This window comes from Sminthopsis crassicaudata, chromosome 2 (assembly GCF_048593235.1).
Source record: "Sminthopsis crassicaudata isolate SCR6 chromosome 2, ASM4859323v1, whole genome shotgun sequence".
In the NCBI taxonomy this organism is placed as follows: Eukaryota; Metazoa; Chordata; class Mammalia; order Dasyuromorphia; family Dasyuridae; genus Sminthopsis; species Sminthopsis crassicaudata.
Window position 1 is genome coordinate 254,520,971 of NC_133618.1, and position 22,286 is coordinate 254,543,256.

Sequence of the window (22,286 nt, forward strand, 5' to 3'; positions counted from 1 at the left end):
GGGAGAAGACTCAGATATTTATACACAAATGCACTCAGAGGAGAAACATATTATTCCATGTATTAGCATGGCATACACAAGATACTCTTCCCACCTGAGCTCAGGTTTTGTCTTCCCTTCCCGGAGGTTTTTGCGAAACATGTTTCTGTAGCTCCCTGGTACAGGGAATTCCATGGCCTCCATCTGTTCACTATATACTTGCAATGGCCTGAGCTCTTCCTTCCATTGAAGGAGGATTTCTGGGAAGAAAAGGCTGATATTAATGTATGATCTTTCACAGCCCTTAACCCTAAGTAAGGAGACACCTGAACTATCACTTACTCCACCAAGTGTCAAATAGAGATATTAACCCTATATCTGCCTAAGGACAAAATAAGATGGAAGATATTGAGCTACCCATTGTAGAAGGAAAAAACTGAAAGCAAAGATTCCCTGCTAAATGACTGAATCAACTTACCTGAAACAACATCAACAGATTTGTTGGATGGCCCACAATATAGGATGCACTTCTCCCCTTTGTCTTTCTTCTCCCCTCTCAAGGGCAGTGGGGCAGTTTCAGGCTTCTCCTGGTTTAGCTTATGGAACCAGTACACAATATGGACCCCGACCACCGTCTTCCCAGTGCCTAGAGCCCCAGGAACAGGGATCAGCAATGTGAGCCCACTCTTCCCCCATCTTGGCCTACAGTCTCACTTTATCTTCAATTGGTTATTGATGTTCTCCTCAAGACCCCAAATAGGATTCAAGAGACTGTAAGCTCTGGTAGCAATAATCACTGGATTTCAATTCAGAGGATCTGATTTTGAATCTGAACTCTTATCAGCTATGTGATTTTGGGAAACATATTTAACCTCTCTTAGACTATCTATGGATTGAATCTTCTAGCCACAAGCTATGGGCTAAGGAAAATAATTCCCTTCTAAGCACCTTCCCAAGTATGTTTTGCTTACAATAAGGAAGGAATATGACACTCTGTGTTGTGCAGTCTTCCCAATACTCCCCTCATTTTATACAGGAGAAAATGCCCCTGTTCAAACATGATAAGAACTGGAGAAGGAAAGATAACTACAGACAACACTTAATTCTCCACATCTTTAATCTGAATCCAGAGATGAAAAAGAATTAGATCCAAATCCTTCAAGCTTAGCAGAAAAAACATTCAGAAAATGTGTTCAGATCCCAACAGAGCTACCTATATGGCCTCAGGTAAACCACTTCAACTCAGTTTTCTCATTTAAAAAATGGGTCTGATAGCATTGGCACCTCACTGGTCAAATGAAAGTTCTCCAATGGGGAGCTTCAGCTAAAGTCACTCCTACCTAAAGAACTAAAGGGTCTGCCTCACCTGGTGGCCCTTGGATGAGGGTAAAAGGCTTTTGAAGAGCTTCTAGCACAGCACTGTTCTGACTCTTATTGAGCCTGAATTTTCCTCGGGGGATATCAAAGGTCTGACGCTTCAGGATACTGGACTTCATGGCCATGCAAGATACTGAGAATACAGAACAGAGAATAAGAGGAAAACCTAGGGTAGGATTTTTTTCTTAATAAATCAAGAGGATGAAGAGGGAGCCAGAAAAGGGATAAACAATGCCAAGAGCTGGGATAAAAGGAAAGAAGATTTGAATATAGGACAAAGGAGAAAGTAGAGCCAAAATCAAATTCTTGGGAGCCTGCCCCAAGGTCATTCTTCTATACCTGCTCATCCTCCTTACTATTCATAGGACAGACAGGGGTGTTAAGGAGCTGAATACCCGAATGCCACTATGTAACTGACCTTCCTTGATGGGCTGGCCTAAGGCAATGCTGGTGACAAGTGGTGAGGCATATTTCAGTTTCCAGATGGCTTCCTCTTTCCGGCTTGGGAGAAAAAAGAAGGAAATCCTCAGTTATAATTAACAGGATCCATGACACAGTTCAGGGAAAGGGTAGAAAGGAAAACATAAGCAGCTGTCACTTTAGAGAACTGCCTGGCAAAAGGTTAATGAAGAACCATTAGAGGGCCCAGACATAAGACCAAAAGATCAAGGGGCTAGAAAGTACTCTGACCTCTCCAGACTAAATGGAACTTCTGCAAAATGGCCTAAAAAAACTAATCCTATAAGGGCAGCACAATGTTAGAGCATCAGTCCTTAAGTCAGGAAGACCTGAGTTCAAATCTGGCCTTGGACACTTAACACTTCCTAGTTGTATGACCATGGGCCCAATGGCCTCAGCAAAAAAAAAATAATAATAATCAAGATATAAAAGCCCAACCCTTAATCTTTTAGATCCAAATCCTTCAAGCATAGCAGAAAGAACACTCAGAAAATGTCCTTGGGGGAGGCCTGGCCTACCTTCTGCCACCTCTGCCCCATCATTCCCCCCCCCACATCCTCCACACTACCATTCTGTGAGCACTCACATGTCTGGCAGAAGCTTTGGGATCATCTCAATGGTAAAGCAAGCTTCCTTTCTGGTGACCTCCATAGGAATGCCCTCCATGGCTACATGATGCAGAAAAAAATGGATTCTCTGTCGTTCTTCTCTTCGATCAACTTTTTTGGAATCCTGATCCATTTCATCTGTTAGCCCATGAGCCACCCAGGTATAAGTATCAGGATCTACATTCAAACAAGAGTCAAGAGTATTGACCACAGGTGGGTCTGCTGCCATGTTGCCCAAGCTGAGCTTCTTAAAGCCTTGACACAAAGCAGCCTCCTTTCCTTTTTCCCTCTCCTCCTCCTCTTCTACTGGACCCTGGAGTTTCAGATTCTCCAACCGGATGCAGAGGTAGCAGAAATTAAAGTTGATGTCAATTGCACATTCCTTGAGGAAGCTATAGGTTAAGCAGAAGGAACCTTGCATCTGTCCCTGGTCATTCCGCTCTTGGTCCCAAGTAATGGGAACACCATGCAAGAGAATAGAGTCATTCTCAGCCACAGCACTAGAAGCAGACTCCATGGCACAGAGTGGTTCCCATACCCGGGAATATTCCTGTGCCTCAGCATACACATCTTTTGTTGCCTGTGAAGCATAGCGGGAAAAGCAGTCAATAGGTTTCTCAGCATGCTCCAGGCAAATGGCAAAACCTGGTGTCAACATCCACATCTGAATGGAGGGCACAAGGAAGCCTCTCTGCACATCAGTGGTCAGTTGCATCTGCAGGGCATCCCCAGTACTTAGCTCTAGTATCACCTCTACATAGTGGGAGCACTTGTTTCGAAACACCTGGCCTAAGGATCGATGCTGGGAGGTCTGAGCAGTCCCTCGCCACCTCAGGAGCAAGGCTGCTGCTTTCTGAAAATTCTGGCTCTGGATTGCAGCCAGTAGGTCCTGCCATATGACGCTGCTTACTGGCATGACATGTGTGTCTACCAAAGTTTTAGAGGATGGCATCCATGCTTTGCCCTTATCCAGAGAGTACATTCGCCTCTTCCAAACCAACTTCATTTTCTGGTGCTCAGGGATGAAGGTGGGCTGCTCTACCAATTGCAGTGCACGATAATTGACAAGGTGGGGATCAGGCAGGGTATCCCGGTTCATGGGGAAAATCACCTTAAAAAAGCGGTTTGCAGATTCCACATTTACCACAAAGCACAACTTTGTCAGTAGCTGGGTCTTAAGCTGAGTGGCAAGGTGAAGGCAGTGGGCCTTGCGCTCATAAGCCTGTGCACGTCCATTCTTCCGGTTGAAATCATGGCACAATAAGTCAATATCTTCAGGGGAATATCCAGGATGGCCCTTGGTCATGGCAGCATGGAGCTGCCGCTGGAGCACCACATCAATATAGCGCCTTATGGGGGATGATGCCCAAGTATACCAGTCCACCTGCAATGAGTAATGCCCAGCCCTAGACAGGCTGGTGGAGTTGGAGCGGCTAAAGTAGGAACGGCTGAGCAGCTTTCGGAACTCCAGTCCCGCTGGGGCCAGAGTAGGGTGGATGTCATCTGTGGCAATTAGGTCCACCATCTTGTTATAGTCCTTGCTGTCAGCAGCCTGGCACAAGTGGTCCCAAAGTGGACGCAGGATGCAAAGGTTGTACCCTGAGCTGGTTCCTTGGAAAGTGCTGGTAGTCTGGCCACAGAGACGGTAAGAGAGATGAAGGGACAGAGGGAGCAAGTGATTGTATTTATCCTTGAGTTGAGCTACTTGCTGAGGATTGGGCTCAGCCTGGCACCTCAATGGGGTGATCAGCTTTGTGTTATCCTGGTGTACCAAGAATTCAGCTACATAGCTATTGAATAGGATCATAAGTTCCTGAACCATCTGGTGGGAGCTACGTGAGCCAAGAGGGCTGTCTTCATCTGGTTGGTCATAGTAGCAATCTCCCTGAAGGCGGCTTCTGCGGAGGACTTGGGAAAAGTGATAAGCAGCCACAACACAACCTTCTACAGTGCCCAGGCGGAGAGGCAGCCAGGCCCCACCCCCAGGATGACTCTTAATAATAACCTCAGCCTCCTCATATGTCAGTTGGAGGTCAGAGCATATCATAGATGGTGTGATATGCCATTGCACTACTCGGTCACCTTCCTTCTCCACTGTAAGAATCAGGGAGATGGCTCGACGTTCTTGCTGGGGAAGGAGACTGAACAGGTCCTGGCTGAGCCTGGAAGGGAGCATGGCCACAGGATCCTTTCCAGGAGCATAGTAGGTAGCACCTCGCTTTCTAGCTTCTCGGTCAAGCGCACTATCCTTTGGCATGAAGCTAGCCACATCAGATATATGGACAGCAATTTCATAATGGCTTCCCAGGTCCCGGACACTGATAGCATCATCCAGATCCCGGGAGCCCTGTGGGTCCACCGTAAAGGTCAAATAATCCCGGCAGTCCTTCCACTGTCCTCGGTACAGATTAAGTTTACTACAGTTGTGCTGGTTCACTTCCTTAATGACTGGAGTTGGGTATCTTCCATTGGCATTCAGAGAATACTCCATGTCCAGAATCTTTAAACCTTGTTCTAAGGTCACAGGCAAGGGAAGAATCTCAAGAATGATACCTAAGGGATAATAGAACCTCTCTTTCCAAGAGATAATCTGTACACGAAAGAGCTGATTGCGTTTGGTCTCTTCTGTTATCTTCTCATAGCTAATAAGCTTAATATGTCCTCGTTGTAAGCGACGGATAGGAATAGTATTGGGCTTATCCTTTAACTCTGGCACAAAGATCTTGGTGACTGATGGGTCAATGGGGATCATTACTCGGGGATCAAACTCATCCATCTTGCAAATGAAGATGAGTTCACGGTCACCTCTTTCTAGTACTCCTACCACTCGGCCCAAGGGGCGCCAGGAGTACCCCTGTTCCTCCAATTCTGGGGTCAGGATTTCCACTAGAACTTGATCCCCAGTGAAGGCCATTCCACAGTTGGTACGTCCTCTGATCTGAATAATGAGGGGTGGGGAGTCATCTATGGTGAAGGCAGATGCCTTCTCAAAGGCCTCCTTAATCAGTTCACATTTCCTATATATCTTGGGTTGCATTCGAAGATATTTCTGCAACACTGGCACAGGAAAGCTTAAATACTGTTGTCCCTGATGGCGGGACCTGGCCCCTGATGTCACATTCAGCAGCCCATCCTCACTTACTGTCACTGCCACATTCTTGCTTTCATCCAGCAACTCCTGTAAGATGGGATCATCAGCATTGAGCTCAGCATCAGACACCCATGAGGGAATGTCATTGTCATTGTCTTCCTCTTCTAAAAAGTCCTCCCTGGGGGAGTTCATAGGGTGCAGTCCATTTTGCCGGGCCCAGCGCTGCCTGTGTGCCACATCTTGCTTGATTTGTTCCATTGTGAGGTCTACAGGGGACACACTGCTCATCTCTATACACTCTTGGATGAAGTGCTTCCATACCTTGCTACAACGTCCAAAAGAACAAAGGGCCACAGCATCACCCACAGCAACCACCTGCGACTGGGCTCTGGTCATCACTGTGTTCAGCACTCGAGCCTCACTGAAAAATTCTAGGTGGGGGACTGAGCTGCTGAGAAGGCTGTCCCGGGTGTGGACTGTGCTGAGGATGATCACTCGGAATTCACGACCTGAGAAAAGAGCCAAGACCAAAGAACACAGCCATGAGCCAAAAGCAGAACAGGGAAAGGTTAGGACACGTGGGAGCCCCTTATGGTCAAGGAGCCAGATGACACTGGGAAAGACAATGGGAGGAGGCAGACAAAGGGAGAACCTGTCCTGGGGACCCTTCCCATTACAGGGGGAAAAAAGCAGCCAGTTCCAGAGCTCTTAGATTCTCAGTCCCTCTAAATAAGTCTAGTTCTAAAGAAATGATGCATTTCTGTACTGCATGATGGCTATCAAGATTCTTGATATCTATCATCAAGAGCTTTGCAGTTTCCAACAGAAAATTTCCCCACCACTATCCACTCCTGGCCCCTGTACCCTAAGTGTTGACTTCCCTCACCCTTAGCATACCCTAAAGTTCACACACCAAGATTACTGTCAGACTGACCAAAGAGTCCCCTACTGTGGTTACAAAGAGACCCCAACACTTGACCTCTTTAAGTGGGCCTCTTCTCCTCCCTAAGAAGTTGTGACTAATGCCTAATCATAGTTTTAGAGGGCCTGAAAAGAGAAAGTAAAAATGTTTATGCTATCTCCCCCAACACACAATCATCCATCCATCCATATATACCTCGATCTTTGTCCTTAAGAAGTTTACCTATTATAAACTCTAGAAATTAGAAAATAAAGTCTCTTTACCATCTATTTGTATAGGGACCTGGCTGTGGTAACAATGACTGGTAACTGAATAAGGTTTTAAATAGACAGCTTTAAATAGACACTTAAATAGGGTCCTCCATGCCCCCATCCCCAGAGGATCTAGATAGGTTACTTCCCAACTTTATGTCTGTGGCACTAGACACCTACCTGGCAGATTCTCAAAATTCTCCACTGCTACTTCTCCTAGTTGTTTCTTCCTCAGTTCCTGCCTCAATATTTTTACCTGAAAAATAGACCAATAGGGGGATCAGCGAATGGCTTCAACCCAGAGTAAATAATATTCCTCAAGACTCCCATCTTATATGAACAAGCTCAATAACCAGACAGTCTCCAAACTAATCCTATCAGAATCAAATGCCATCATCTGGGGCCCTCACCTGGAGAAAGAATACACCCTCCTCCAGAATGACAGAAAAAGTAACCCACATTCTTCAGATCATTCTACAGCTTACAAAATCCCATCTCCTCCATAAAGCCTTCATAGATTATTCAGAGAAAGTTTCTAACAGCTTCACTATGCTGGATAATTGATCACACACATCCCTCTCCCCATCCCTACTATTTCCAGCCTCCATTAAGAAACACTGGTACATGGTAACAATATAATATTATCATAAAAAACATGAACTATTATAATGTTTGCTAAAGGCAATCATTCTACTATTTGAGCATCTTTCTATGTTTCTCTACAAGGGATAAAAATGAGGATAAGGACTAGACTTGAAATTTTGTTAGCATAGGGAACTCCCAAGTGAAAAAATTCTCAACAAATACAAGTTGGCACCTTCTCTTAGAAAGTGGACTGAGGACTCTGAAAGGGTAAATAAGCCCATGGTCACACATCTAGGATAGGATAGAGTCAGGACTTCAACCCAGGTTGTTCTGCCTTCAAGGGCTTCTCTCTATCCACTAGATTATGCTTGATGAAGATGAATCATTGAGAGTGATGATGATGATGATGAAGGATCCCAGGGATTCCTTCTTTTCCAAGTCAATGAGAAAAGTTTAGACCACAAAATGGTCCAAAAATGATTATTACTCCCCAATCCATATGCAGGATACTGCTTGAGAATCTGGAGAACTATGGGGCTCCCAGAATGACCAGTCAGCATCTAAAATGGCTATCATTTAAAGGTGGGAGTTTCAATACTCTGCCTGCCCATCAACAAACCAAGATTATTTCTAATCCTGCAGGAGAGGAAAGACAGAGATGGAAGGAGAAGCCAATCACCTGAGAACCATGGGACACAACACAAATTTGCTTTAGGTCAGGGCTATTCCATTGGTAGGCCCAGATACGATAGAATTCTTGCACCTTCTCAATCACCTCCACTATCTCAGCCCTGTTGAACCATGATGTCATGGTTATATCTCTCTCAGGAGTACCAGCTACATGGCAAAACATGAGTGGATACTTGCAAGGATGTCCAGGGATCTGTCCACTGGCCTGAATAGGATTACCCTTAGCCACATAGAAATTCCGAGACACAAAGGAAATGATGGCTTTGGTGGAACGGTAGTTTTCATGGAAGATGACCCTGCTCTGGGAAGCCAATTCATGAGTCTCCCTCTGATAGTACTGGAACAGCCGATTGAGCAGTGTATGGTCAGCAGACTTCCTGGCCCCAACACTGAAGAGTTTGGGGGTGATTTGCATGTGGTCCCCGGCAAGGACAATGCGTGTCTTCTGGGTAGCATAGGCCAGTGGAATTATGGCTTCACATTCTAACATCTGAGCAGCCTCATCAATGAGAATGTGAGAAAAAAAACCAGATGGTACACATAGGGAGCGGGATAAGGTAGTGGTAGTGATTACAATGCGGTGCTGCTTTAGTTTCTCCTGAGTTGGGAAGCAGAAGGACCGTCCATCACTTGAGAGGCAGCAATACTGCAGAGTGGTCGGGTCTGTCTGGTTGAGGAAGCTTTCAGGGTTTTTGACCCTTAATGGCACAGCTTCAGGGTGTCCAGCTGTGACATAAGCATGAAAGTACTCACGGATATAGATGTCAGCAGCGCTGCAAAGGAAAAACAGAAGAGGTTCGGGAAAATGGCTACAGGATTTTCTCAATTATATTTTAAACAGTTATTTCCTACATCTCATACCCTAATTCATTATGCTAATTAATTGTGGGTATTCAAAGAAAAAAGTACATTTTCTGTCCCTCTAGCAGGTTACATTCTAACAGAAGACAGGCAAACTATGCAATGTAAAAGGAGGCAAAGGAGAGGTCCAAAGTGCTTAAGTGAAAATTTAAATTAATCTAACTGCTTAAGGGAAATTTGATAATCTATTGAGAAACATTTTAGGCAGACTAAGATCTGGGTGGGTGGAAAGTGAAGGGAGGAAAGGAAGCTAGTGAGGAAAGTTCCTTCCAGTTTGACAACATGTTCCAAGGAAGTGGGTACAATAGCCACAACTCTGCATTATCTATGTCACTGCTTCTGTCCACTGGTGCAGAAAATTAAGAGCAAACTACAGAACCATCTCAGAAAACTGGACTAACTGGAGATACCTTAAGAGGAAACGGAATGGCTAAAACAGCTGGACCCCAAAGGTTCCTTCTGAACCTTCCTTTTATTCTTCCCTTCCAAACCTACCTTCACCAGGTGGATTGGAAAGGTAGCTGACATTAACCCATCCCAGGCTCCAGGGGGGGATAGTATCCAGCTTCCTTGACCTGGTTAGTAGGGAAAACTATTCTTTTTCCTTTAATTCAATGGAAACAGGGTTTGGATTTTTGTTGTTTTTAAAGATGTTTTTTCTTAAAATATTAACAAGTAAAGAAGGTAAAATTTTAGAAAGGGTGGAATTTGTCTTTCTTCCTTTTCCCTGATTCAACCAGGACCTACTCTTAATTTAATGCTGCTTTAGTCTAGATAGTATGCTGGCCTAACCTTGGTTCTACATTGGTGGAATACTGGTCCAATTATGGTTCAATCTTGCTCTGTATCTAGTTTAACTCTGCTTCAGTCGTGGACCAATGAGTATCTTCTTAGTTCACCCCCAGACCAAACCTGATCTAACCCTAGTCCCATGATGTCCTAGTCCCTAGAACCAGAATCCAATCCTGGTCCAATTTAAATTTACCTTAGTTTAATCTAGACTCAATGAGTGTCTAAACTCGGTCCAATATTTGTCCAAACTCAATTGAATTCTGAACTAATTTTGTTTCAGTGGGGAAGGTCTAATCCTGATCCAACCTCCAGATAAGTCCATTCCTTTTCATGTAGTTCATATTTCACTAAAATTAAGACTACTCTCTGTGTTCCTTTTCTTTGTCTAATCTTCTTCAACCCCTGTGTCTGTATTTGTATTTTCTTCCAAATGTAGAATAAAGCCATTGTGTTGGTGTGTTTGTAAATATTTAACAATGGACTCTGGGGAACAAATCACAAAATAGGCTTTTTTGATGGTAAAAGGAAGAAAGCAAAAAGAAAATGAAAAAAAAAAAAAAGAAGACAAACTTCCCTTCTTAGAGTCCTATATGGAATCCTCCAAAATGCTTGAAGATCTTTAGGGACCAGAAATGTATTTATCCATATTCAAGAGTATGGTGGTAAATATTTAACAACTGGCTGGGCAGAAGAGGTGAGGGGATTGTGGCACTTTTTAAGTTTAATATGCATTATTAACATTTTCTCCATCACTTTCTTAACCCTAAGCAAACAAAAACATTAAATTAAGCCCTAATTTGTAGAGCTTACCAATTTCCATGATGTGAATGCTCACACTGAAACTTTAACAATCAATAACTTAATTCTGATTTAGGCTGGTTCTAACACTCTCACATATCAATCAATCTCTAACTATAAAAGTCCTTCGCTTTGAAACCCATCTCAGATTCTAAATCCACTATGGAACTTCTATCCACTTCTTGACACCTATATCCAAGTGAAAGTAATCTCACTCCTCCCTCTGTCCAATCACATTCTACCTTTTATCAATCTTATTGTTGTAATCTAATCTAGAGAAGTGAAGACTGGTGGAATATATGATCCCTGTCTTCAAATATTTAAAGAGCTGCCATATGGAGGAGAGATTAGACTTGATGGGCTTGACCCCCCTAGGCAGAAATAGGAATCATAAGGAAAGAAGATGAAAAAGAATTCATTCAAAAAACTTCCCAATGATTAGTCATCCAAAAGTAGAATGACCTGTCTCAATTATGGTAGGCATCCCTTCTCAGAAGGTCTTTGGAGACCATAACCAGATATGTTACAGGAGTATTCTTTTTATTCCCTCATTTTAATCTAGACTAGATGACCATGGAGGTCCATAAAATTCTATGATTTTGACTCTGTGTATATGTTGCCTGGAAACAAGAACTATATCAGTTTTCACCTTTGTCTTCCTAGTATCATCCAGCATTCTACAGTATGGTCCATGATACAACACTATACACCTCATGGATATTTAGTAAATGTTAATTGAATCAAACCCCAATCCTGACCCAAAGAAAGCTGCATCTGCTCTTGCCCCAACTTGGCTCACCTGTTAGTGTGGGTACAGATCAACACTTTTGTGTTTGGCTGTTTGATAACCTCTAGCGTGGCCATAGCTAGTGTGTATGTCTTGCCTGTCCCAAAGGGGCCATAAATGAGCAGTGGAGGCACTCGGCTCAGACCACTGGCTGTCCCTGTGATAAAGGAGATGGCCTGCTTTTGCTTGGGGTTACCACGGAGTTCCTGGGGAGGGGGTTTCAAAGAAGGCAGAGAACAGGCAGGTACATCAGGTGCCACCAGTCTATCATCCTGAAGTGCATCAATGGCTTGGTGCCATATCCCAAATATAGTCTTGTCTATTTGAAACTGGATTTCCATAATCTGTATGTCTTCATCCTTAAGTCCCAAGGCAGAGCAGCAGTGGGCTGGCAGCAGGAGCCACACATTCTGCTCTGAAGTGGCTTTAACTTCCACCCGAACCTCATACACATGATTGTCAGGAGCAGGGACAGGTGCAACATAAGCAGTGCTAACAGCTCTACTTAGCAAATAGCCTTGGTCTGTGTCTGGTGTCAGGGAACAAGGAATTGGAACCTTAGCATACAATTCCCCAGATGGTGCAAACTTCATACCCATTGCTAAGGTCTGCATCTTGGAAGTCAATGTGACTTCGACTTGAAGATTCAATCTGTGACAAAGGAATAAATAAGTTAGTGAGCTGTGTCTCTTACAAACCTCTCCTTGGATTCCCTCTAACCCATCCAGATCCCTCAAACTTCACTGTATTTCTATTCTGCTATTTCTTAATCTCCTCTGACTCTGTTTATATCTTGGGCTGATGAGGGCATCATAGGGAGACATGAATCTCAAACCCTTAATTGCTACCTCCCTATGTTCCCTGATTCATGTCCTCCCCTCTCTCCTAGGCAATAACTCCATTCCATGCTCACTTGGCCACCAGCTCCTGTTGAGCCTCCTCTTCCATATACAAGAATTGGTGCATCCTCTCCCGATAGTTGCCTGGAGTTATGGGGATCTGGTCTGAAGCCTTTGACCTGTAATTCTCCAGTTCCTGGAGGCTCACTTTGTACTTAGCTAGCAGCTTCACCTGCTCAGCTGTCCTGCCCACACAGGGCACCACACATCGATTTCCACTGTTCCAGCGGATCAACTCAAGAAGACAATTATGGTCCTGGATACAGGCAGGAGGCCCAAGGGTCTCCTTCTGGCCCACTTGAACATATAGCTTCTGTACCAGGACAGGTCGGCATCCAAAGTCAAAAGCTACCCATTGTTCATAGCTGCCAAAGGTGATACACTCTACCAGCACCTCCACCTGGGAGGTCATCGCTGTACCCTGCACATGGAACCTTGAGCCTTGAGCATAAAGCTGTCCTTGTGGAAGCCCAGGACACACCAAGGAAAAGATGGCTCCCATCTGATGTTTGAGGAGGGCCACGTGCTGCAGTGGGTCCTATAGAGATGGTGAGGAGAGAGATGTTGTAACATCAGCATTATAACACCAACCATCTACCCCTAATCTCTCCCTCTCTCTTTCCATTGCCCCCAGTTCCCTTCTGTTCCCCCAAAAGACAGGTTAGGGTCTTAGGCCATAGCTTTTCCTAAGTCCTAGATGCTCCCAGAAGACAGGATCCACTCTAGTACCAATCTTCTAGATCCCTAACTTCATCAGGCATACTGGCATACCTTCATGGGCAATTATATCCATGACTGCTTTCATTGTTGTGAGGAGAGAATTAGATCCCACTATATCCCACTGCCCCAAACTGTATCACAAACCTTAGAATGGATGATAAATTTCCATCTGTATTGCGATTTCTTGTCTTCTACCTGGCATTTTAAGGGCTGGTCACAGTGAACAGTTACATCATGTATAGACTCGGACATCTGAGTGGCAGATGGGCACAGGAAGCTGTTAGCAGAAGGGGTGATGATGTCCCAGCTCCCCATCCCAACTCCAAGTGTTCATGAGATCACATGTACACCCTTCAGCTCTCTGCTAAAGTCCTTCCTCAAAGTCCTTTCCCTAAGCCCTACTCACCACCTGTATTTCATTGTGGCAGTGTTGATATTCATGTAAAAGCCGGTCCTGGTAGGAGAGGAGTCCATCCTGCCGGGCCAATTCTTCTCTCATCTGGGCTGCCTGAGCCCGCATAATCCACTCTTGAAGCTCTTCCTGGGAGTGTGCCTGAGTGCATCCATTCCCATATTCACAAATATCTAGCCTGACAGAATAGGAAATAGAAATAGTCAGTGGAATAATTAGGGCAATAAAAGTCTTGCCATACCCTTTTCCCATGCTGCTGCTGAGGTAATAACAAGGTCAAATTGAAAGCATATTGGATTTGGAATCAAAAGACCTTGCAGTTCAAAACCCAATTTTGATACTTACCACTTAGGTGACTGAGCATATCACATCATTTTGCCTCAGTTTCCACATCTATAAAATAAGATGACCTTGGCATAGAAAATCCCTTCCAACTTTAAATCTATACTTCTATGAGCCTATCTTAATGTTCTGGTTTGGTGAAAGACAGGATCATGCAAAAAGAGTGACATTTACAGATTTTTCCCAAAGGCTGGAGCCCTGAGCTGAGGACATCTAGTCTAATGGCTTATATGAAATCTAAAACTTGATAAGAAAGGAAGGAAGGGAAGGAATGGCTAAAGTATCCAATCCTTCCCCAGAAAAGCTAAGCCTTGAGTGATGGGAGCACATTTGCTTCCACGTATGATATGACAGAAAGAACACTGAACTGAGTCAGGTAGCCAGAATTCCAAAATTGGATCTGACTTCTCACAATTGCTTTTCACCTATGTCATTTAAATCTCTCAGTCTGTTTTTTCATCTGTAAAATGAGGAAAACACCTCTCCCGCTTACCTCATAAACTGCTATGATGATCAAATGAGATAAAGAGCTGAGAAAACTAATCCCACTTTTAGTTTACAAAAGGCCTTTCTTAGTGTTCCCTTTTTCCTTCTTCCCCTCCCCTTCACTGCTAGTGACTCCCTTCTAAAAATAACTTCCATTTACACTGTATATTTATACACTGTATATCCATATATGTATATAGTTGACTACATGTGCTCTCCCTATTTAGAATGCAAAGTATGAACTCCTTGAGGGTAGAGATTGTAATTCTGTCTTTCTTTCTATCCCAAATACTAGATGCTAGAACATAGAAAGTTCTTAACATATTTTTGCTGATTAACTCACTATAAGCCATATACTGTACAGAAATGGAGTAACATTATGGAGCTAAGCCCAGTCAATGTCCTACACACAGAAGTTCAACATTTTTGATAAATGGAGAAGGGGAAGGGTAGGAAAGAGCTCCTTGAGTTCTGGCATTAAGCACTAACTTCTCCTTTCTCCCTATACAGCACCTAGCTACACAATCATTGCTAACAATTGTTTGCTAAATGAAATGCTGCCTTTCCTGCCCCAAAAACCTTACCTGCTGCAAAGTTTGAATTTGCGGAGCCCAATGGGGGGGGCCCGGTATTCCCATAGGGCCCCATGGTCATAGGACAACATCTGTGTGTGTTCCAGGGATGAGCAATGGTTCTCAAAACTCTCTTGCGAGCTGCAAGTCACGAGACAGACACGGCAATACAGCTGAATCTGGGGTGGAACAGATGGGCTCCCATTTCTACCACCAATCTCACCAATGGTCCCAGACCCTGCTCCAGATTCCAGTGAGGCTGGTAGCACAAGCAAGTCAGAGCGAGTGAGGTAGCCTATCGATTCTGCTTCCCATATGGCCATCTCCACATCACTGTGAGCATACTGACAGCGGACAGCTCCATGCCGACACGGATATCCTCGAGACACGTACATACAATATTCCAGTAGGTGGCCTTGCCGGGGCCGGGGCCGGATCTCCACTAGCTGCTTTTTTCTAAAACCCTCACTTGTTACGTGTACGATAAGCAGGTGAGAGGGCCCATGATGTGGGCACGGCAGGTTTGGGCCCCTGAGAGTCACCTGTGCAGGGCAGTTCCGGAAGCAAGGCTTACAAAGTTCCTGAAAGTAGCCTCCAAATTCAGCCCCTATTTCTTCAGCTGCAGTCAGAATCCTGGGAGTCCCTTGATACAAGTTTCCCTGTACTTTAGCTTTCAGCCACAGTCTGGGGATATTATTTTCCCTCTCAAAAGTCCAAACTAGTGCTTCCTCTAAGCTTCGGGCAAATGTGCACTGGTTGCGGTGTTTCCTGCAGCCCATCCCAGGTTTGTAGTAGCGGCACACTTCATAACGTCTGGGCCGGGGAAAGCTGGGCCTGCGTCCAACCTTTCTCCACTCTTTATGCTCAGGCGCTCCCTTGGCCCTTGCCAGGAGAATCTCACGGGGGCAGTTGTGTTCTATGGTATGCCATTTATATGTGCTCTCATTCAATGGCTCTGAGCAGACTGAACAACCCACACGTAGGTCCAGTTGGCTCTGAAGCCGATCCAGCTGGCTCTGGAGGCGAGCCAGAAGCCCCTTTTTGAGTGACGGCATCTCCTTCCACAGGACGCTTGAATTAGATATAAAATATTCAATGACTCCAGCTAAAGGTACTTCAGATGCCCCAAACACTGCGTCAGTTTGCAGGAGGCACAGCAAGGTCCTCAAGGTAGCTGGACCTCAGGATCAGTTCATCCTCCACCTCATGTTCTGAACTCAGAACCCTAGGGAGATGGGAATAGTCATCATTCTGACCTGGGGACTGGAAAGGGAGGAAGATAGAAGAGATAGTTCCTTCAAAGCAAAGGATAGTCACTTGCTCCCTTCAAGTCTGCATTGAGCCCATCAGGAAAAAGAAAGAAGAAGCATGGCCCTATCCTGGAAAAGCTCCCAATATGATATGGGTTAAAATCTATAAACAAAGCTTTAGAACTTAAGTGGAAAACTTGGAAATAAGTGTCTAATTACAGCTGTGGGTATAAGATAAAAAGATAACAGCAATGACCATAAGGACAAGATGACTAAAGGTAGGAGAGGTTCGTTTTAGAAGATTAAACTTCATGGAAAAGCTATATGGGGGTGGGGGGGGGAGAGATGGAAACATAGATGGACATAGTTTTGTGAAAGAGAAACCTAAAGCTTTGGGCACTTTTTCAATTCAAAGAAAATAATTTTCTCATTTACTCATCTAGAAAAATCAAATGACAAAAACTTGGCAAGCTATCTGCCCTATAAACATTTTTCCTTACCATCAACATTGAAATGTTATCCAGGCCTCCCCCAGGGACTCATGGGGCAGGGCCAGCTTGAGATGTGGGAAGGGAGGTTCCTATGATGACCATTATACCCTGGAGAGGCAGCAAGGGAGGAAGACTGGCAGACATAGAGCTCTGTAATCACAATTGGAGAGAAGGCCATGGGCTCCTCCTTCCAGCCCCATCCCCAATTCCAAAAGATCCCTTTTTCCTTGAGGTAGAGATGGGTCAACTTTCAGAGTGCCAGACTGGCAGCTGATTAGGAGAGATTATCACCACCGCCATCATCAGCATCATCCAAAATCACCACTAAGATTTCGTATGGACAAAACAACTTTATGCAAAAATTTCTCAAGGGACTAATATTCAATGACCTCTTCCTCATTTTTATTTTCCAGGGTTTAGGAGACTTAATATCTGACTCTGCACACTAGTAAACTGAGGATCTTTTCAAGCTTCCTATGTCCATCTGCATCCAGTACTGCTGAACTCCCTTAAATTCCATTTTGAGAAAAGGTAAAGGGTGGAAGGAAAGCAATGTCTATGACCTTTGGGAACCATACAGAGAAACAGATTCTACCTGGCCCCAAAACACAAGGTTTCACCAGCAAATTCTCCTTTTCTTCCCCCACTCCACATGGCAATGACTGAGATAGATTAAGAGAAGCAAGGTGGGATGGAGGGAAAAGCAAGCTGGAAAGTTTTGGAGGTGGGCCATTGCATGAGGAAGGGAAGCAAGGATTGGATGATAACCTCTGTCTCTGCACTCAGAGGTACAGATTGGATGGGCTAGAAATCTAAAGGTTTCCTCTTAACTATATTTATCTCTATCTCTTTAATTCCTCAGGTCTGATTTTCCCATGTAATAAAATAAGCCTTTGGTACACCTAAAGGCCTCTGCTTTCCAATCTGTATAATAGACAATCAGATTACTTTGGCTTTTGAGTAACTGGAATCAGAGTCCCAGAAAAAGAAATCATCCCCTAGAGAAACCACAACCTCCTTCCCCTTTCTCTTTCCATTTCTATATTAAGAAGACCCATAGGACATACAGTACATTAACTCAGGTTAGCAGAGTTGAGCTATCCCACTCGCCACAGTGGCTAATTTAAACCTTTTAATCCTGCTTTTCCTCTTCAACTTCTCAGCTGAAGAGGTTGCCTCATACTTCTTTAAAAAATATTGAACCCATTCACAAAAGATTCCTCTTCCCTTCTCATCTCACATGACTCATAAATCTCCCATTATCTCATCCTTTAGCCCTTCCCCAAGGGATTCTCCATCTCCTTGCCATGATAGACCCTACAATATGTGTCCTTGACCCCATCCTCTCCCTTCTCCAGCTTTATTTCTACTTTTGCTAACCTTCTGTTTCTCCGTATTTAATAATTTATAACTTACTGTCTATAGAATCGCCCATGTCTCTACTATCTTAAAAAAAAAAAAAAGTCCCCATTACCCTATCTATAATACCCACAATACCTATCACTCCATCTTTTATTCTTTTAGTGCCTAAATTCTTTGAGAAGGTAGTTTATGAAAAGGACCCATATATACAAAAAATATTAATAGCAGTTCTTTTTGTAGTGGTAAAGAATTGAAAATTGAGGGGATATCCATCAACTGAGGAAGGGCTGAAAAAGTTGTAGTATATGACAAGATGAAATACTATTGTACTTTAAGATGATGAATTGCACTTTAAATAATACAGAGGTTAGTTTCAGAAAAACTTAGGAAGATTCATATGATCTAATACAAAGTAAAGTGAGCAGAACTAGGAGAGCATGGTACACAGTAACAACAATATTGTAATGATAATCAATTATGAAAGACTTAGCTACTTTGATCTATAACAGATCCAGAGAACTCACTATGAAAGATTTTATCCACCCCCAGAATAAGAACTGATGAATTCTGAGTGCAGATTGAAGCAAATTTTTCCCACTTTAAAAAAAGAAAAAGAAGGCAGTTTACACTCGCTATCTCTACTTCCTCTCCTCTTACTCCCCTCTAACTAACTGCAGTCTGGTTTTCAGCTGAAACAGAATTCTCCAAAGTTACCAATGATCTTTTAATTACCAAATCTAATCATATTTTCTCAATTCTCATCTTTCTTGTCTTCTCTGCAATATATGGTAGTGTTGATCATTCATCCCTCTCTGGGTTTTCATGACATTGCTCTCTCTTGTTCTCTTTCTAGCTATCTAATCACTTATTCCCAGTCTTCTTTAAAGTATCTTCATCCTAGGTGGCACAGTGGATAGAGCACCAGCCCTGAAGATAGGAGTCCCTGAGTTGAAATGTGATCTCTTCCTAGCTGTGTGACCTTGGGCAAGTCACTTAATCCCAATTGCCTCAGCTATATATATATATATATATATATATATTAAAGTATCTTCATCCAGGTGATATCCACTAACCATGGTTGTCCCAAAGGTCTATATAAGGCTCTCATCTTCTACCTCCATATTATTTTGCTTGGTGATCTCATCAGCTACCATGGATTCAATTACTATCTCAATGCAGTGATTCTAAGATCCATTTGTCCAGGCCTAACCTCTCTTCTGAGCTCCAGTAACATCTCCAACTACCTATTATATATCTCAGAAATAGACATCTTAAACTCAAAAACCACCTCATTACAAAAATGCCTTCTAATGTCCAATCTATTGCCAAGTCCTATAGATTTTACATCTCTAACATCTTTAATATATGCCTCCTTCTGTCCACTCACATAGCCTTCATACTGGTATACTTCATGCCTGGATTAGAGCAAAAACAGCTTATAGGTTGGTTTCTCTGCTTCAAGTCTCTCCCCAGACCAATCCGTCCTCAATTCAGTTATTAAGTTGATCTTCTCAAAAGGTTGATCTAGCTATGTTACTCCCCCACTCCCATATCAATAAACTCCAGTGGCCTTCTGTTCCTTTCAGGATCTAACATAAATTGTTCTTCACAACCTGGTGCTCTCCTATCTTTCCAGTCTTATTCCTATAATCCAAAGATACTATCCTCCTTGGCCTAGAACAGGACACTCCCTCCTTCAACTCAATTAATTTTCACTAACAATTCCCCATGCCTGGAATTCTCTATTTTCTTATGGTTATCTTCAAATCTAAATTAAAATCCTGCCTTGGGCAAAAGGCCCTTCCTGAATCCCCTAATGCTAATGCTTTCCATAAGTGATTACCTCCAATTTACCCAGTATATATTTATTTATTTATAAATAGTTGTTTGTATTTTATTTCTCCTTTAGAAGAATGTGATTCTTTGAGAGGTCTGATTTCACTTCTTAGTATCACCGATGTTTATCAGCCTGCTTCCCACTTAAGTAATAAATACTAGTTGATTAACATCAATCAATAAACATTTATAATATTATTGTTATATTAAATATGTTATTATTTACTGATTGATTACAGATAAGAAAGCAAAAGTTTTGAAAAGAAAAAAAAAAAAAAAAGGACATAACCAGTAACACATCAAATAATATAACCCAGACTTAATCAAAGCTTTGTTGCCACCTCACCAGATCTGGAAAGCCATTCAGATTCTCCCTATTGCTCACAAGCAACATCAATGAAAGAACCAATAAGATTTCAGGATTGTTTCTCTTAGAAATGTTACATTTTTTTGGTTTGTTATCTACAGGGAGAGTTGTTGGTTTTTGTTTTTTAAGAGACTCTTAGAAGTCTAGATAAAGAATCAATGAAACAAAGTATTTGTAACACTGAAGTTGTTCTCCAAGCAAAAACTTTTTCCAGATTGACATAAGAAGGTCAGTCCCCTTAGAGAACAAGAACAGACTGAAGAGCTAAAACCCGATTTGGTAGTGATCTGGATCACACAACCCAACTAGACAAAATTCACTTTGGCCAGGTCCTCAAATTCTTAAGAGAACCCTCTCCTCCAAGGGCTTCTATTCTTCTCTCATCAATACCCTCCTTTTTCTCACCACCACTTACAAGGCATAATAGTCCGATAACTGAAAGGAAAGCAAAACTCTCAGCCAAAGCAACCATTCCACAGCACCCCTCTATTCTGTAGGTGGGCAGATTTCTCTCTGGCTCCTGGATTTTTCCTCCTGCTCCCAGGCCAAAGGGCTTTGGTGCTGACTCAAAAGCACCATCAAGGGCAGGAGCAACCATTATCCATCCTCTCTGATCCCCAGGGCCAGAACGCAGCTAACTGCCCAAGTTCACAACTACTGTCCTTTCTGCCCTCTTTAAGGCAAGTTCCCCAAGCCTCACTTGGGATGTCTTAGTCTAAACCGGGCCTGCCGGTGAGTCAGCAGAGGTACATTTCGGGTCAAGCAAGGCCAAAACCCCGACTGTTTCTTTCCCAGGGCTAAAGAAACTCCGATTGCTGCCTCGGGATTCTTAGGCTTCAGCTCAACAACAGATAAACTACAATCAACTCTGGCTTCCCCACCTAAGAGGGTTCAGGAAAAGGAATATATCATCTCCAGGTGTGGGGTGCACCCATCTCGAGTCCCTCCGTCGGCAGCCCTTCACAAATAATAATCTCTCCTACATAATTCCCTAGAAATTTAGAAGAATCGCCTAAAGGTAGAGAAGGGTCTGTACTGAGGATATATTGACACAGTCAAGAGTAAAGACTTGGAAAAAATAAAAACAAGAAAGAGGAGGAAAAAAACCTGGGGAGCAGCAAAGGTGAACTGACACCTCAGTCGTGACTTCAGCCCAGGTCCCCTGACTTTCAGTGGCGTACTGTGCCTTAGGCTATTTATAGGAGAAAAAGATAGATTCCCCCAACCAAAGAATGGAGCCCGGGGCTCTAATGGTTAGAGGTGTTTCCCTCACTTCCACCTCCATTGTATCCCAACCCATCCCTTCCAGAGTCTAGGCTACGCAGGGACAGGGATCTTGGTTCATCCCTAGCAAAAGCAACAGCCCAGGACCCCCGGTTGGACCCCCTGGGACTCAAGAAAGTCTAGGGCCAGAATATCAACACAGCGACGTTCCGGGGAAAGAGCTAGGAGTCCCAAGTCTTTGCTCCCTTCGCCCCGCCCCCTCCCGACACCCACCCTTGCCCACTGTCCCGGACCTGGCTCTGGTTCTCGTAGTCCCCGGAGCTCTTTCTCTCGCCATTCAGCTACGCGCCCCGGCCTTCAGTCCCAGGCCGCAATCCCAAGGCCTCCTCCGCTCCCGAATCATTTTCGATTCTGCCCCCGGGGCTATTCAAACCGCTGACGCCGGATCGCGGAAATTACCTCACAGCTTAGACAACTCTACCCCCCCTTCCCCCAAACCCCGGCCAGTCCCTTTCGCCCCGCCTTGCCAAGCCCAGCCTTCCTAACCCTCCCCAGGTCTCCCCAGTCTTCCCCAGGCCTCCCCGGCCTCTCTACGCTCTGCATCCCCCATTCGGAGCCACTCCCAACCCAGGCTCCGCCTCCGTTCGTCTCCCCCCTTCTCCGATAACCCCCAGCTTGTCCGCTCCACCTTTCCCCCTTCACCCCTGGCTCCGCCTCCTCCACCCCATTCCCGCCCCGCCCCACCCCCAGCATCTTCACACCACCTTCATGTTAGGTGGAGTTTTTTATGTTGACAATTTGCATCTCACACACGTAGTGGCCATCTTCTCCCATAAGCTTTGTGTGTGTTTTCCACACACACAGATCCACCTTTTTTCATAGGCTTTATGACTTATGTCAGAAAACCAAAACACATACAATGGGTAAACTAAGTACATACAAGGACCGCTCCCTCCTGGGGTTTAGCACAGTGTTCTGCACATAGGTTTTGTGTTTATGTATGGCCGAGCTCATATGTGTTTATTGACTCAGAAAGGAAACATAGATAAGCACAGCAGGGCCTTCTCTTTCATAGACTGATTCTTTCAAGAACAAAGCTACTACATCTTCACAGAATGACACATT

The 22,286-nt window shown here is 43.9% G+C and overlaps 1 protein-coding gene across 1 annotated transcript in view; it reads right to left on the reverse strand.

Moving 5' to 3' along the window:
* Positions 1–21,639, reverse strand: part of HELZ2 (helicase with zinc finger 2) — a 39,175-nt gene extending 17,536 nt beyond the window's left edge. The window contains 13 exon segments of the mRNA XM_074288858.1: positions 95–239; positions 458–625; positions 1,346–1,489; positions 1,775–1,857; positions 2,402–6,023; positions 6,868–6,943; positions 7,952–8,735; positions 11,213–11,851; positions 12,114–12,637; positions 12,964–13,071; positions 13,226–13,409; positions 14,644–15,856; positions 21,455–21,639. Of these exon segments, the coding sequence (XP_074144959.1) occupies positions 95–239; positions 458–625; positions 1,346–1,489; positions 1,775–1,857; positions 2,402–6,023; positions 6,868–6,943; positions 7,952–8,735; positions 11,213–11,851; positions 12,114–12,637; positions 12,964–13,071; positions 13,226–13,409; positions 14,644–15,686 (7,520 nt within the window). The 5' untranslated portion in view covers positions 15,687–15,856; positions 21,455–21,639.
* Positions 21,640–22,286: the final 647 nt, after the last annotated feature.